At 37.1% G+C, this 18,414-nt stretch overlaps 1 protein-coding gene and 1 long non-coding RNA gene across 8 annotated transcripts in view; both read left to right on the forward strand.

Moving 5' to 3' along the window:
• The window catches only part of GRIA3 (glutamate ionotropic receptor AMPA type subunit 3), a 316,886-nt gene that overhangs the window by 174,993 nt on the left and 123,479 nt on the right, over positions 1-18,414 (forward strand). For all 7 annotated transcript variants that reach the window (XR_001816157.1, XM_037727483.1, XM_037727484.1 and 4 more), the window contains one exon: positions 8,083-8,136. Coding sequence is in view for 6 of the 7 variants with exons in the window: in XM_037727483.1 (XP_037583411.1) it covers positions 8,083-8,136 (54 nt within the window). In the remaining variant the exon portion in view is untranslated. The remainder of the gene's footprint in view (positions 1-8,082; positions 8,137-18,414) is intronic.
• On the forward strand, positions 11,657-14,101 carry LOC119466824. The gene is made up of 3 exons (XR_005195313.1): positions 11,657-11,778; positions 11,865-11,960; positions 14,062-14,101. It is a non-coding gene; the product is annotated as an uncharacterized LOC119466824 (long non-coding RNA).

Below are 18,414 nucleotides of genomic sequence, written 5' to 3' on the forward strand. Positions count from 1 at the left end.
GTTATAATTGTCTGTTAGCTTGGCTTTCTTTCCCACTCAAGTGTGAGATCCTCCATGCTAGGGACCAGGTTACTGTAACCTCTGTATCTCCATGGTCCAGCCCCAGAACTGGCACAGAGCAGACATTCAAAAATGTTCACTAAGAGAAGAGAATAATGAAATGCGGTTAATAGATGCAGCCCTTCCATCCACTTGAGATTTTAATCAATATTCTTTCTGAATCCATTGGTATGCTAGAAAACTGGCTCCCAGGGAGCAAAATAAAAAGCCCTGATTTGTAGTATTGTTCGATTTTTGTGGTGTTAGTACTCTCACTATGGCTGATTTCAAGCTACCAATGGTTTAATAACTGGCTCACAAAATTTCTGAATATTTAACAATGGGCTTTCAAGAGCCCCCTGTATTTCACTGAAAGTCTATAATCCTGCCTAGGGTACTTGAACTGTTAGTGTGTCACTGTGATCAGAAAGGTGGATGAGCTGGCAGAGTGGGGAAAATAATGCCAAATACAAATAGCAAGAGTGAAAGACCAGACCAAACCAAACATTTGGGAATTAAGAGAATTCTGTGTTTGCCTCCCATGAACTAAGTCTCTATCATTTGTCATCCATTTGCAAATTGACATCCACTTAGATGACATGGCTCCCAGTAGAGGGAGAAACCTGCCAAGTAAGCAATTATCCTGAAAAATCAAAGGCCCAAAGAACACATTAGGTTTCTCAGAGATATTTACTTTTATTTGAAAATATAAATATGTTCGCTCACTTCTTTCAGCAGTCAGAAAATCTCATAGATGAAGATGTCAAGTGCTAGAAGCACTGCACAAACACAGAATGCATAGAAGAGGCATAATTAGGGAGTTCAAAAGGAGAACATCCCATCGTCTCCCTCCCCATATGTTTCTCTTCCCTCCCCACTCAGAAGCTCCGTTGTTCTGGGCTGGACTTGGTCTCTAATACACTACCCTATCAGCCATGCTTAAAATTTGCACACAATAATGGAGCTAATAAGTAAATGGCAGCTTCAAGGTTCATGGCTCTTTCTAGTACATCACCTTTAATAAATACCAATTTGTTTGAAGCTTTAAGGGCAACTCAGATAACATTTATAAAGAGTTTTAGACTCTTATAAGTTTAAACCCTGTAAGGTGTCATTTTAGGTATGACAAGTTGTTGATCCTAATAAATACCTAAAGATGGAAAGGAGCCAATGAAGGAAGTCTTGTTTTATCCCACCCACCCTCAAGTAGCTATGGCTGGAAATAACACATATTTGAGTAAGTAGTCAGCCATATACCAGATGGTGCCATTCCTTTAAAAAAAAAAAATCAAAGTAATGAGTCCACTGGCACTCTCTAGCCTGCAACTCAGTACCCATACAGTCGTCCTTCCGGTAGGTCTGTCAGAAATTCATGATTATATTGCCTTGGGCCCTAATGATTTTGAAAAATCTGTAGAGAACCCAAAGATACAATTTGATATTTAGAATAAAAGTGCCAATATTAAACCAAACATTGTTGTGAATGTGAATATAAAAATATATAAATAATTCACAGTAAATTTCATAAAAGATATCTGGAATGCTGTCATTTAAAATTTACTGTCTAAAATAAATTTCTTGCTAATTTGGGGAGATAGCTAATATCAGAGAAGCTACAAAAGTCATATACATGGTCGTGTTAAAGAGAAACTAATTTCTCCTTGCTGTGATATTCTAGATTGAACACTAGGTAAAAATCACTCCAATTCTGCCTTCCAAAAGAATCTAGAATATTTCCAAATACAAACAGGGTACCATGAAAAATCCTCTAGATAAAGTACTCCAAGAACAGCATTTGGAAATGCAGTGTAATAGCATCATTTTACAGGATGCTGGCTGGTGGAAAGGTCAAGGGGTTTTAAGTATTTATTATCGGACCCATGACCAAGGACTCTCGCTGATCAAAGCTGCAGGCATCCTGTGTGGCGAAGTACGTGTAAATTGCCTCAGGAAATGATTTCCAGATTTGTCATTTTACCCAGTCCCAGGCATAATCTGCTACCTTCCGAACTCTGTCCGTCATTTTGCTTTTACAACACTCAAGAAGCTTTGAAAGTAGATGAAGATACTCTTAAAATTTCAACCATAAATGGCAAATTAACCTTTCATCAGGACCGGGAAACCTGATCTACATTCTCTTCCCTAAAGCTATGACTGCTTTAAGACAATATTTCCTACCATCCCTGGTGGTACACAAGTGACACATAGATGAATACATTTTATTTTCATACAGTTGTATTTGTTTTCTTGTATCAGTTTCATTGATATTATCACTCTGGACATGACTAGATTTAAGTAGTGAATAGCTATAAAGAAAAAAATATTAAGTAAATAATAGTCACGTGTTATGCAGATAAGACAAAAATCATTAAGGAAGTTTGTGGAGGAGTGAAATTTGAGAAATACTGTTTCAGGATTAAGACAACAAATTGTTCCAACAAAGGTCAACATGTATTTAAATGGTTGTTTATACCCAATAGCAAGAATAATCTGTTGCTCCTTTAATTTATTCATGGCAATTTATTGCCTCTTATTTGTATTGGTTCTTTGCTTCTCCTGCTGTTTAGCATTAAATCTTCCACTTATTCTGTTGAGTCATGGTGAATGCAATATTAAAGTCTGGAAAGGGAAACTTCCTGAAGACATGTTCTTTGGTGAAATCCTTATTCTCTAATCCTCACATCCTAGCATTTTATTTGATGCCTTATTCAATTGCCTTCTCTCTGCATAAGCTTCCCTGTAGACAGCATAAGCATTGATGAGATTCCTTGGTTAATACTTCCGTTTTCCTTCTTTATGAAAAGCTTCAGCCTTTCTTTCTCCATCTGTACCACCCCCACTGCCACCGGGCTGACTTCGGTGTGGGTGATGGGCTATTCTCTGCCTCACTAAACCAGCACATTTATTCAAGTCAGATAACTGCAATATGAAGCACTGTCATTCGGTTATAGGAGAGCATGTGTATGCAGATTAAGATTATTGGAAAATAATTCTAACAGAATTGACTTCTGTTATGTATTTATGAAGACTCAGGCAATTTAGTACCTTGGGGGTTTTATTCATGAAAATGAATGCCTTTTATCATATGGAAGACTTCTTCTGGAAAGTATGGCATGTTTTAAGGCTGATTTGTATAGGACACCTCTTATTCAATTCCCAACACAGCTAAACTTAAATAGGATACCACAGGACAACAGTTTCTTTTTTTTTTTTAATTTAACTACAGAAGTAGGAAAAATGAAGGGGACTGAAAAATGTCCTTTCTTTGAACATAAAGAATGTGGTCTAATAGCTTTTTCTTAAGCAGAAAGTATTCATACAATAAATGAAAAAAACTTGGTGAATTAAACCAGCAATCCCCCACACCCACACTTCTCTCCTAGCCCCTCAGACATTTACAGGATGCCTAAATCAAAGAGACACAGAGTAAGGTGAGCATCAAGGCATGTTCTGTACTCAAAGCAAGATCAATCTTTATACATAGATCCTTTTTTGGCGCTGATGTAGAAACTCCAAACAAGGAGATACTTAGGTCTACAAATAACCTAATCTACATACCAGATGGATCTAAGGGGGGAAAAAACATACACACTTCTCCACACACATATTTTTTTCTAAAATGTGAGCATAGAAAAACAGATGCTTTTGTCTCCCAACGGATCTGTGGGACTCTCTCAAGTAGTCTTGTGGAGCAATTTCATTTCAAATTTCTAAAATTATGAAAATGTCTAGATTAAACATTAAATTGAAAAGGAAAGGGCCTCTTACATAGAAAACCAAATGAATATTTTATGAATTATTTTTAACTACTCAGTGATACCCAACCCCCAATCTCACAGACGAGTGGATATGGGGAGGGGGGCCAGTAAGGGGAAGTCTTCCCAAAATGGGTTAACTATGATTCACTAACTTCTTTGGCTTTGTGTGTTAGTACGTTAAGAGCTCTTTCTTCTGCAAATGAAACTCTGCTGTTAAAGCTTCAGTGAATAAGGATTGTGGCATTTTTTTCTTTCAGATCCTATATGTGAGGATTAAAAATAAATTTCCTTAAAACAATCAATTTTATCTACATTTTACACATTTCCCCTTATTACATCTGCTATCACATCAAGGCATCCATCATCTCCAAGAAGTCTTACAAAAGTGAAGTGAATACAGAACACAGATTTGGAGACTTGCTATTTCTTCCTTAAATTTCATGGTCGAGTATAAAAACAGCTTTTATACTTGAAGTTCTGAAACTAATTCAGAAAGAGCTATTATAATCATTGTAAAAGCAAAGTTGACTATTCTGTTGGTTACCAGAGGCATTAAGGAACTGAGGGTACAATTTATGCCTTGTTCATCTATAAGAGATGGAAAGAACAAAGATTTAGGACAAGCTGAACAAGAAACACTCCCATTAACTTGTTCTATAACGCATCACACTAAGTACAATCCCACCACCCCACCCTATTCCCACAGGCCCTGTACCAAAAATTCAAAAAAGACCAAGAGCAAAACATGACACTTTTGGCAGTGAGGCCTCCTTTAGCTCACATCAGTGGGATCGTAGCTGCTCTGCATAAGATTTCAAGATAACTGAAATTTACTGTCTTAAGTATTAGGACTGAGCATTTCTGATGGAAACCTTCCCTAAAATATACATATCCCTGGGTTTTTCAGCAGAGATTACCGAACACAATAAACCATAGCCTGATGACTTAGGCATTCACAAGGAACATCCGTGATTATACTGTGCAGTAGTATGATGTTGTCACCTTTTTTCATTTCTTTCTCCTTTAAGTCAGTCTGTCACCTCCTCTGCTACTAATGTACCTCTTTCTAATATCAGTCCCTCCCTTCACACACACCTCTTCTAGTTTGCAGCTTTTAATTTACTGTGAACTGGAAAACCAAGATTGGTAAGAACTGTATGTTAAGTAAGAGTTCAGTCACTGGAAGCAAGGATGAGGAATTAATTATGGGCTTCAATGCATCAGCTTTGTGACACTTAAATGTTTCTATCTTTAGATAAGCTTCCTATCTCTTCCAGTTTAAAGCTAAATTTTGAAGGGGTGATGTTATAAGAGAACTACCTTCAAATAAGTAAATTGGTTCTGAGCAAACCGAAATGGGCCTGAATTAAAGCAGGTATCTTGATAGCTCCAAGTTTTTCTGAACCTGAAAAACAATGCCTCAATGAATGACTCCTTCCCACATTTATATAGCATCACATACTTACACACAATGCACATTGCAAACACTTTTGTATACATTATCCATTTTGATCCTGGCAATACTGCTGAGATAGGCAACAAACAAGCAATAAGCAAATGACAAGATTGGGGTCCTGGGTTCTCATTCGCTGCTCTTTTCACAACACTGGTGTTTTTGATTGCTCCCTCTCGCCTTCCCTATGCACAAAAAAACACTAAGCTCTTCCTCTGATAAGAAAGAGATATTCCTTTTCCTTGGGTTTCCTTCCTTACTCCTCTCTAAGCTCTGCCAGATGTCTTTAAAAATACTGCTCATTTTTCTGGCAGAACTCAAAACCCTCTGATTGTATTATGTTGAGGGTTGTCAGTTAATTAAAAATTCAACAAATGTATGGTCCCAACTTGCCACCAAAAGTTAACAAATGTCACCAGGAAGGATGTTTCTCGCAAGCGGACACTGAAGAATACATCCCAGAAGATACCTAACAGCTCATTTTGTGTCATGGAAGCATGAAAAATCACATCCTCAAGACATTCATTAACCTTTCATTTCTTCCATAAATAATCAGTCAGAAATGTGGCTCATATTTTAAATTAATCAAAAATCATGCTCTCTTGTCCTTCCTCTCTCTCTCTCTCTCTCTCTCTCCCTCCCTCCCCCCCTTCACACACACACACACACACACACACACACACACACTTAAAATGACTTGTTGAAACGACTTGAGGGTTTGCAATGCCAGCATTGTAGTCAAATGTATGGTTTAGTTCTCTGGGTCAACTTCAACATGGCCTCCTCCATGAAGCCTTCCCTGTTCATCTCAGGCCTTAAACATCTCTTCTTCCGCTTGTCCAAGAACTTAAGGCAATTACTAGCATTTGGTACTTACCATATATTTAGAAACCGTGTGAAGTACTGCCAAGAGTGTGGGTTCTAGAGGCAAACGGACCCAGATTCCAATCCCAGCTTTACCACTTCCTAGCTGTGTGGCCTTGGAAAAATTACATAAACTCTCTCTGACTGAATTCCTCATCTGTAAAATGAGACTAATGATACTTAATCTATTCAAATGTTCAGGGGATTAAATAAATATAAAGCACTTAGCACCATGCCTGGCATATACTAGGTACTTAAATAAGGACAGGTGGACTTATAACCTTTAATGTATAGTTCTGGTTTGATATGTGTGCAATTTTGAGGCCTTCTCACTTTGTTCTAAACCCTTTAATAGCTGCATCCAGAGAAGAATTTATCATAAAGCTTAAGCTTAATGGCCCCTCACTTGTACAGCTTCTTTCCAAGGACTTGTTCCAAATTATGACATTTATAATTTTATATTTTTTAAAAGAAAGATGCTAAATTACATTAGCTTTAGGCCAGTACAAACCTGGCTCCACCTCTGGTTGTGTCTTTAACCTCTATGTTATCCTGTTCCCTCCATTGATACTCATTGTAGTACTTTGCACACAGTCAGTACTCAAAATCCTCCACTAACCAGAATTTTTGCTGAATTTGGCTTCAAGGAAATAAACATCAATTATTTAGTCAAAAACTTCTAACTTCTAACCAATACCTTTGGTTAGAAAATATTCAGGCCACTCATATATTTTGAGATAATAAAAATGTACTTCGTGAATTATACAAAGTACATTTTTATTAATACAAAGCCTATTATGAATGCAAAGCCTATTATTAGCCTTTGTATTAATACAGCATTATTCATAAAAATTAGGATAAGAATGATGATGCTGAAAAAGGGTTTCTCAACTCCGGCACTACAGATATTTTGGGCCTGAGAATTCTTTATTGTGTGGGCTGTTCCAAGCATTGTAGGATTTCTAGCTACATCTCTGGCCCCTACTCACTAAATGCTAGAGCACTCTTCCCAACCATCATTCTCAGCAAACTGACACAAGAGCAGAAAATCAAACACCGCATGTTCTCACTCATAGGTGGGTGTTGAACAATGAGAACACATGGACACAGGGAGGGGAGCATCACACACTGGGGTCTGTTGTGGCAGACTAGGGGAGGGATAGCAGGGAGTAGGGAGGTTTAGGAGGGATAACATGGGGAGAAATGCCAGATATAGGTGAAGGGGAGGAAGGCAGCAAATCACACTGCCATGTGTGTACCTATGCAACAATCTTGCATGTTCTTCACATGTACCCCAAAACCTAAAATGCAATTAAAAAAAAGAAGAGATGTCTCCAGGCATTGCCAAGTTTCCTCAAAGGGACCCCCCTTTGAGGGGCATCACGATCAGCAGCAAAAGCTATACAAACGATCACAAGTCTTTCATACTAAGTTAGGAAAAGGAAGGTAAGCATTTGAGAAAAGTTTTCAATAAGCAAAAGCAACCTCAGTTAACCTGAAAATCCCATTAACCCCATTCCTTGAATGTTCTATTCCCTTAGCATTCCAGATAACAAAAAAAAAAATAGAAAATACTGTACATTCTGTTTTCTACTTCGTATGCAAAGTTCAGCTGATTTTCCATTTCAACAGCTAAGTACGGAAATCGAGTTCAGGGATGGGGGATATTCAGTTTCATCACTTTGCCATCTATTTTAAATGACAGCGATGCTACTGACCTGGAAGCTTAGGGAGTTTTTTTTCTCCCTTGTTTTGACATTTTAACTCTGATATTAGCAAGTCCTCCTGTTTTATCTAGTTGAAAGGGAAATGCAACAACAAGAAATCTGGTCCAATTAACTGTGATTTTTCTGTATATAAAAGATCTAACATTTTGTTTAAAGACATTTGTTCTAGCCACCCTATTAATTGTGCAATTGAAAATGCCCTTCTTGAATAAGCAATATGTCTTATTTCTTCTTTCTGCAGGTTGTGATCCTGGGGAAACACTCAAGAGGTTATCACTACATGCTCGCTAACCTGGTAAGAACAAGCAAGTATCCCTGGGCAATATATCCTATTTAGTTTGTGTTGTTCTGTAATCATCCAAAAAGGAAATACATGAAGTACCTAATGCCTTCTCCAGAAACTTGAAGAAATGACTTCAGTAACTACCAAAACCTGAATGCAATAGCCTTGCTTTCAATTATGCTGTCATTTTAGCTGTGAAGCAGCTATATTCTTTCCTCATTTAACAAATAATTTTATATGATTCTTTACTGATTTTTAGATTCAATTTCAGTTTGAAATGTAAACTATTTTAATCGGGTCTGAAATATAAACCATGGAACAGGGGACACAGGAAACTGACTCTTTCCCAATTGATTCAAGTATATGTGCACATCAGTACTGCATTTGTCCTTTCAGAAGCAGACAACTACCAAATGTTTTTGAGCCACATGCCAGAGTAGATTTTAACATAGTACATTACATGACCCTGCCAAAATGTATAGCCACTTTTCTAACTACATAAAACATAACTTGAATCTTTACTTTCAAACTTCCCATACCTTTAAAATTTGTGACACTGTAGAAGCTAGTATTTCATTAAGGTTACTTTATACATTTTCTTTCGCTGAAAGGACAAATTGTTTAGGAATTAGCAAATGGCTTCTAAATTAGTAATATCTGTTTGGCAGAGGTTCTGAATAATACCATCTCCATGAAATGAAAGAGAAATGTTAAATTGTCACTATAATACTAAAAATCTATTAAGTTATTACATGATATGAGTTCTAACCCCTATTTTGTTTAATTAGCACAATGGAATCATGATCATTATAAAGCTCTTAAGCCAAAAGAATAGCAACAAAGATGAAAGATTATTGTAATTATATTCTTACATTTTTTAAATCAAAGAAAATATCTTATTTGGTTTTAATAATGAATATTTTTAAATGAAAAAGGAAATGTTACTTAAACCTCTTTCTTAAGAGTATGTACATTCAAACACTTTGTAAGATGCAGATTAGAGCTACCGCTTTCAAATGTGTTGTGCATTTTTCTTCAATAACTTGCTATAAGTGGAGTACTTCAGTCCATTTTGGGAATAAATGAATCTACCCTTTTAGGAAGAGAAATCTTGATTCTTAAATTGCATCCATATATTTTCAATTTGGTTTTTAGAAAACCAATAAGGAAAGTTTTTTTTTTTTTTCAATGTAATGGAGGTTAGACTGTGGCTTAGCAGAATATATGAATGTCACAACAAGGTACCTGAAGCAGTTATTGATGACTTTTTGTCATTACTTTCTCACCAATAAATATTTTGCTGTCTTTCTTTCTTTTTCTATTTTCCTTCCTTTCTTTTTTCCTTTTCATCCTTCATCTCTTTTCCCTTTCCTTCTCTTTTGCTTTGTATGCCCTACAAAGCAGCAAGTTATATAGCACAGTGTTTAAAAATGCAGGGTTCACCAATCACTGACCATGCATGAGGTGACTTTAGGTAGTATACACATGCAATTTTTTTTATTTTAGTGAAAATATATTTCCTTACTATGTAATAGAAAAATATATAAAACTAGCACATCAAAATTGAAATTTTATAGATATTATTACTTCAAATGGGCTAAAATAGAGATTTAACAAAAGTAAAGTATGTCTTTAATGTTCCAGTAAACAATAGTAACAAGGATAAAAAAATATAGCAAAATCTGGGTTTTGCATACATGGTTGTTATTATACACGAATGACTAAGTTTAAGATATAACATTGAACTGGGGGTCAGAAAGCTTGGCTTGTCAAACTGACTTTGCTACCAGCAGGGTAAGGGATCTTGTGTAAGTCACTTCACATCTACAGACAGTGTTACAGTTTCCTTACTTTAACACTCAGATGGGCGTGGCAGGGGGCAGGCATTGATGTGTTGGGTGGGTCATTTGAAGGCAGATAATAATTAGAAGTGCAAGATATTTATTGGGAGTAATACCTATGAAAGATAAAAGGGAAAGAAACATAAGTAGGCAGGGAGGGCTTAAGACCACAATACAGGTCTATAACAGTAACAGAAGAGGAAAGGAAGTAAGATTATTAGCAAAAGCTTCAGACTGTGGTGTAGCACTGATAAAATCTTGGCCAACACAACTGGGAGATCAGTGCAAAAGATACCTCATAGAGGAGTCTTCTGCTTCTTCCAAATGGCAAGTCATTACGTTACGACTTTCCTTAGTGATTAGTTGGCAGCAGCCCAGAAAGCACACACCTTCCACTTGAAAACTGAGGCAGATCTGAAGGTACCTGAAGCTGGAGGTTGTCAGCTAACCTAATTCTTTGAGGCAGGTTTTGTCTTAAAGGGAGATGTAAGCCATGCATAAGAATGGCTGTCTCAGTTGTCCTACGATGACCGATGATCTGTAAAGGCCTTTCCTATTCTATAATTCCAACTACGTCTCCTTATTTCTACTGACAAACTTTTTTCAGTTTTTTTTTTTTCTTGTTGTGAGTACATACTAGATGTATACATCTGTGGATTACATGAGATATTTTCATATAGGTGTGCAATGTACAATAACCATACCAGGGTAAATAGAGTACCCATCATCTCAAGAATATATCCTTTGCCTACTGACAATCTTTTAGATAAGCTTTTGTTGCAACTTTGAGATCCAGACCTGACAAAAATTAAAGTCTGTGGAGTGATAGAACTGAAAGAGAAAATCACTAGGACAAGGTTGGGGAAAAGAAGGGTAAACTGAATCCTATACACACAACTGAGAATTATGAAACTTTGGGGGAGTATCTACTACAAGAACAAGCAAAGTCTGTTCCTTCAAAAAGAAAGTAATGTACAGTATCATGTCAGTCTGAGTAATGAAAACATGATTTCCTTTACCATGCTTTGAGCTACCACCCCTTCTCTTTCTTTAGTGACCTTCTTTTCATTTGAATTCAGCCATGTAAGTCCTTGTACTCCATATCAAATTGCATTTGGGCAATAGAGATAGGAGCTGCTGTTCATCTCTGATGATAATGATAACAAGACAAATTATTCCTACCATGATCTATGGTTCCCAGATTTTTTTAAGCAGATGAAAATTACTTCAAATGCCTCCATCAAAGACACACACACACACACACACACACACACACACACACACACAGAGTAAACCAAAACTATTTAGAAGTAAGTTGGTTGGTCAAGAAAAGGGGAAGTGGTCATAAGAAGATGTTTCCTTTCAAGATGAGCCAGCTGGATGAAAGCTGAGGATGGATATCTATATACAGAAGAGCAGAGTCCAATCTGAGTCTTGGTATTACAAGCAGCACAAAACCATTGATTTATTCTACAAATGTAAAGTCAAGAATACTTAAGCTACTTAACTAAGCTTCCTGGAATCACTTGCTACAGTTCCCTTTGATACTGAGCTCTGTCTATCTGGCAAAGACATCTTTGTACTTTTACATGGAACTTCCCCTGGTAGCAATCCTAAAGTGAGAAGACTTGAATATTCCATGGCTGCTTTAACAGAGGCCTCTCACAGGTCAAGATGTACATTTCAGGGTGGGCAATGAGCTGCAGAAAATTCTAACTTGTTGAAATCCCGGAAAGAAACAGAAGATTCCACCAGGAGTACAACCCAGAGATGTGATCTACTCAGGCCAGAAATGGACATCCCAATAGAGCAAGTAAGTCTCTTACAAATTCTTGTATCAGTTGGTGATGTCAATTTTTTAGGAGTTGTTCTGTCGTTAACTATTGGTTTCTCTCCCAGGACTCTCTCTAACATGGCGCTGTTTGTCAACGTTAGTCCCAGAGGTAGCCATCATGTGTACCATCTGTCAGTCAAGCAGCCTCTCTTTCTCTCATGGTAAGGTCCTGGATCCGGATGCTTAACACTCCATTGCCAGGCATATTGTGTAGGGTGATTTAGTTTTCTTCATATATGTCAGCAATGGTAACTCAGTTACTGTGTGTAGAGCCCTAGAGTAATATTAGGAATCTATGCAAAGGCAGTGTAGTGTAATTTTTTTTAAAAAAGAACTAAGCTAGGAGGTAGAAGTCATGTTTGAATCCCAAGAATTCATCTAACTAGGGAGATGACACACTGAACCTCTTTGAACCTCATTGTCAATCTGTAAAATGCAGTTAGACAAGATCACTATTTCCCAAAATTTACATGAGATGATTTTAGATACTATATAGCAAAACTACTCTTTTGACGTATTAGTTTTGAATGTATATTAAATACATATTAGAAAAACAACTATTCTAGCAATTCTGTGATTTTTATAGATACCATTCCTTGGAATGAGGCAAAAGTATATATGTAGATAAAAGAAACTTAGTCAATGTAAATAAAAATATTTAGTAAATTATAGTTCAGATGGTCCACCTATGTGGCAAAAAACTGTAAAAATGGTATATTAATGACTAAAATTTAGAAAACACACCACTGTCACTTCTAAATCTACACTTCTTCCCTCTTGGAGTTCAGTTTGGACCAGGGTAGGCCAGGAGTGAGAGTGTAGACCCATTAGTTGGGTGAATGCTGAGGACACAAACAGGGATGCAAAGCCAGAGCCCCATTATCCTTAGGGATATAAAGTGATAAGGCAGACTAAAGCTTTAAAATCAGTCCAGGTGGGCAAAAGCCAAGATAAATTTGAGTGTTCTTAGCCAAGGTCTAAACAGAGCTCGGGATCTGAAGGATCAGTCAAAAACAGTCTAGCAGATGACACAAGGAAAATTGGATCTGGATTGTATGACCCAACAACAGATGTTCATCACCCCCCAAATAAGACCAAAAACAATCACAAAAAAAAAACAAAAGACCCACAAACAATTGAAGGACCCAGGGGAGAAGATGAGCCATAGCAGGGCTCATTTAGTGTTGCACCAATTAACCACTGCCTTAGAAGACCTGACAGCTTCCCTGCCTAGGTTGAAACTGGTCCCAGAGTTGGGGACAGTTGCTGATCCTGTAAGTGGAGGAATTTAGGTAAAGTCTGCTGTCAGCAGTAGAGAGCTACAGGCAATCAAACAAGTCATTCTGTAAGGAGAAAAAATAGAAGAAAGTTCATGTATCTTATAATCCTCTCTGTGTTAGCTGTTTCCTTTAGACTTTCATTTAATTTTCTCAGAACTCCTATGAGGAGAGACTTCTTGTCCACCCACTTCTCTAAGCCTTTTACAGATCAGGAAATGGACTCAGAAAATGTATATAACTTGCCCAAAGTCTCATAGCTAATCCATTGCCAAACTAGGTTTTCTATCTAGGTAGAGTACCTTGCTCATCCCACTTTACCCACCCAAGCTTCTCAATGAGATGGAAAGCTAGCACCACAAAGGTCACATAAGAGCATTTGCAAACACACAAATGTAAATAAATGAAGCATAAGCTCTAAATTTATGAGGATGAAGTGATCAGAGATTAAAAAGTCTTTTAAAAACAAGGACACTTTTATGAATCTGGGTTTGAAAAAACCTATCCCAAAGCCCAATATGAACTGTATCTTAACAGGCAGCAATTACATCTCCGTCACTCCCTGCTGTCTAACCACTTTCCGTCCCTCTTCTCCCTCTCTCTCAATCTCTCTCTCTCTCTCTCTCTCTCTCTCTCTCTCTCACACACACACACACACACACACACTTTCATTCCTTTTTTCTCATGCTTTGTCTTCTCTCACCCTCCTCATCCAACCTCACGTATGCCAGAAAATAATAATGGAAGTAAAATTTTTCCAAAACTTTACTAAAACAAGAGCATTACTCACAAAATTGAGCCCAAACAGGCAGCCAGGAGCTTCAACAAGCTTGAAGAAGTGAACTCTGCAACTTACCAGATCTCAGACTGTACCTGAAACAGAGAAGGGCCTGTTTTGTTTAGAGATAAAACAAGTTCAAATAAGATTTAGTTATGTGCTTTTGCTTGCCAATAACAACTATTCCCTTCTCTCTTCCCCTTCCAGGTCTTCTTGTTCTGTTCTCTCCTTTACCTTCCTTTGTTCTGCCATTTTTATGTTCTAAATAAAAAATTCAAATTCTCAAAGCCACGTGTTGTGATGACTGACACCTCAGCAGATGGCATGTAAACACAGAGCTCACTGGGCTAGAGCCTGGCTTTGCAGGCAAGGGAGGTGGGCTTGAAGGGAAAAAGTCCCACTGGTCCCAAATGCAAGGGAGCGCAGTCACCTCTCCTGGTGCACAACTTCTCTGGTGGCTCAGGATTCACTTTCTTCTCCAAATGGAAATGGGACATAGAACACCAAGGGAATGAGGAGTCGGGACTAGGCTAGGATCCAACTTCCTGCCATGTATTTAGAAAGCCACAGGCATTTGTCAGCTTAAAGTAGCCAACTCTGAGACTCCTATTCTCTCTCACCGAAAATGCTTTTATTATAGTCAACCATTGTACTGTGTCTCTCTTTCCTCTCTCCCCTGCCTGAAATTAACAAGGAAAGATAATTTCCTGCCCAATGTTATAATGAGATGAATGAAAAGCATTCTGTCTTCTCCTCAAGTGCTCAGATCATGTCCTCTAAACACAGTGCTTCCTAAACTATCTGTGAAGAAGAACCAGTTTTTTCCCCCAAGATCTTCAGGTACCAGTAAACATGCAACAAAAATAAATGACTTAAAAAATGAAAGAAGCAAAGTAAGATATATAAAATGTAAGTTCAATATTTTTTAGTATTACATTCGACAGCCATATTACCCTGTCAAATTCCTATGAGGGCTGATAAATATTTACCCTTCATTTATTTCCTTATATCATCTCAGATTGGTAATGAACAATGAACCAGCACTAATCTGCACACATTTTGAGTAGCACTGCTCTAAAGGTCTTTATAGTAAGTTTTTTTCTTACTTATATATCACTGTTTGTCCAACAACTTGTTCACTTCACAGCAAGGAAAACAGAGGGTAGTGTCTTTAAATACCTTATAATTGTATTGGACAGACCAGACTTGCCTAGCTTATGATAATTGCCATGGAGACAGAACAGGTGCTGGGACAATGAATAAAGAGAAGGCAGATTGTGGAAGTCAATACCGTAGAAGTCTGCACAGTGTGGCCAGAGACGGACTTTCAGAAAAGGTGACTTTGAAACAATGATCTGAAAGGGGAGAAGGATTCAGCTACATGATGAATCAGGGAGAGTTCATGCATAGGGAACAGTACATGCCAAAGTCCTGAGGCAAAAAACAGCTTGATGTCTTCCCTGAACAGTCAGAAGGCAATTTTGTGTAGAGTAGAATGAGTGACAAGACAGATTAGGCACCAGGTGGAAGAGTTTTACCTTTTTTCTACCGCAACAGAAGGCCCATTGAAGAATTTCAAGCAGGGAAGTGGCATAATCTGATGTATGCTTTTTTAAAAATCAGTGTTAAATGGACGAATTTTATGTGACATAAATTATACCTCAATGAAGCTGTTAGTAAAAATATAGATCAGTGGCTATTTCCCCATTAATAGAACTTATGCCAAGATGTAATTATTTATTTATTCATACAAATAACCCCCACTGAACTGAAGTGCCACGAGGGCAAGAACCAAGTTCAAGATGGTTCACCATTGTAACAGCTAGCACTTAACAGGTTTCTAAGTATGTATGTTGGTCAGACTAGAGAATAAAATTGTCAGTGAACAATGTAAGCAACCTGTAATCAAGTACTAATTTATATGGTGTAATCTTCAACTCTACACATTGTAACCTCCCAGGAGGATGGATCTGCTTTCTAGAAAAAGACTTGTGTCTCTCATTAGCAACCTGAAAACTTAAATCACCACAATTACTATGCATCTCTTTATTGAAGCATCGCCCAGATGAACAATTCAAATGGCACTAAAGGCAGAGCCAGTCTTCATCTAAAATGTCAGACAGATAGTTATCTCTGGCAGTCTTCCAACCCTCATTCTACTACTTTTATCTTTCCTAAAGGCAAGCCACCTTTGCCATTTCTCACCCATAATATATCATCAACTCCTAAAAGTCACCCAACTTATCTTGCCTCTGTTTTCCTCTCTGTACAAAATGTGCCCTAGGAATAGTACTGTATGAAGGAAATCTCCACATCATATCTTGAATAATAAATGCACTTAATGTAATCCTTGGATATATTTATTTCCAACTCTCAATTATCCACACCTCCAAAGGTAAAGTGAATTTCAGTATGTGAAAATCAGCAAAGATGGGATAATACCAAAGTCATTTGGATCTTTGGAAGATTGAATTGTCTGGCTATTCTCAAATCATGGATGGTCTGTGTTTGTATGATAGTTGTGTAACTGGTGTCTACATAAAAGATGACTTTGGAGAATTAATCAACGGAAGCTTACAGGACCCTGCATGAACTGCTAAGGCATAAAGGTCATGTTGGTTTTATACAGCTGCATTCAGATGTGAGCAAAGGTGCACTGATCAAACAAACAAACAGACATGACATGATTGAGAAGTGATGCAATTGATGAAATATAGCAGAACCTACAAATCCAAACAGGTAGTTTCCATTTCAAAAGAATCATTGCTGGAGATTATGCCCATATTTCTAACAAATGTCACCATTGTTGCACAGATGCAGTCAAGTGTACAGAAACACAGAATGTAGAAAGTGAGAAATCAGAGTTTCAACTCACCCTATCTATGAGCAGTAGGATTGCCTCCAACCTGTCTCTGACTTTTCTCACATTTTTAAATCAGTAAACACCAAATCTACTGTTCAGACCAAAGGAAAGGATGCTAACATAGCAATTAGCCAACAAAGCTATCAATTGCAACCAGATAGAATTGGTGAAATGGAAACAGCACTAGAATTTGATAAGTTTAGTCCAAGCACACAAAAATCATTGAGTATGTAATCATCACTTAATTATTAAAATCCTTATGAAATAATAAGATGGGCTTAACAGAAATTCCATAACTCAACAGGAAATTTGGGACCTTAGAGTCACTTAGCAATTATGTTGTAGAGTATACACATATACTTATTGCACAGAAAGCATGGGAAGTCATACAATAATAAAAAAGACAAAAATCCATAAACAGTCATCCATATGTACTATAATCTATGTAATCATTGGGAATGGGGAGAGGAAAGGAGTATAATTAGCCCCCTTACTACCTAATAGAAGATACAGAGACAAATTTGATATAGATGTTTCTTAGCCATTATTTTAATAATTTCAAATGTTAGCAAGGATGCAGAAAAAAAAGGGAATGTTTGCACATTGTTAGTGGGAATGTAAATTAGCATAGCCATTATGGAAAACTGTATGGAGGTTCCTCAAAAAACTAAAATGGAACTACCATATGATCCACTAATCCCATTGCTGGGCATATATCCAAAAAAAACCACAAATCAGTATATTGAAGGGTTATCTGCATTTTCATATTTATTGCAGCACTATTCACAATAACCAAGAAGTGGAATCAACCTAAGTGTCCATGAATGGATGAATGGATAAAGAAAATGTGGTGTACATACACAACAGAATAATATTCAGCCATAAAAGGGGGAAAATCCTGTCATTTTTGACAATATGGATGAATCTAAAGGACATTATGTCAAGTGAAGTAAGCCAGGCACAAAAAGACAAATACCACGTGATCTCATGTATATGTGGAATCTTAAAAAAGTTGAACTCATAGAAGTAGAGAGTAGAATGGTGGTTACCAGAGACCAGGGGGTGACCAGGGAGAGAATTAGGAGTTGTTAATAAACAGGTACAAAGTTTCAGACAGGCAGTAGGAGCAGTTTTTGAGATATACTGCACAGCAGAATGCAACAATAAGGTATCATATATTTCAGACAAAGAGAGTAAATTTCAAATGTCTCACCATAAAAATATTATAGCTGAACAAGGTGATAGATATGTGAATTAGCTTGATCTCATCATTTCACATTATGTATACCAAAACATTACATTGTACCCCATAAATGTACACAATTATGATTTGTCAATCAAAATAATATTAATAATAAAGAAGAAAGAAATGAAAGAAAGGAAAATGGTTCTTGAAGAATGCAATAGAGGCACCTAAAGTTGTAAGTAATAAAGTAGGGGCCCTTTGTAGGCAAAGAGAACAGAAAGATACTAACGTTAAAGAGTGCATGATGTGGCTAGATCATGAGGTCTGTTGAAGGAAATGGTTGTAGATGAGGCTGGAGAGTAGTTGATAATAGATAATGGAAATCCTTGAAAGTAAAGTTAAAATATTTGGTTGTCAATGAAAATTTGGGACCCACTGCAATCCTTTGAAGAAGGAGTCTTATACTCTAACTGGTATTTTAGGAAGGTAAATTTATTATGTGAAGAATAAA

The sequence above is a fragment of the Cebus imitator genome, unplaced genomic scaffold (assembly GCF_001604975.1).
Source record: "Cebus imitator isolate Cc_AM_T3 unplaced genomic scaffold, Cebus_imitator-1.0 Scaffold232, whole genome shotgun sequence".
NCBI lineage: Eukaryota > Metazoa > Chordata > Mammalia > Primates > Cebidae > Cebus > Cebus imitator.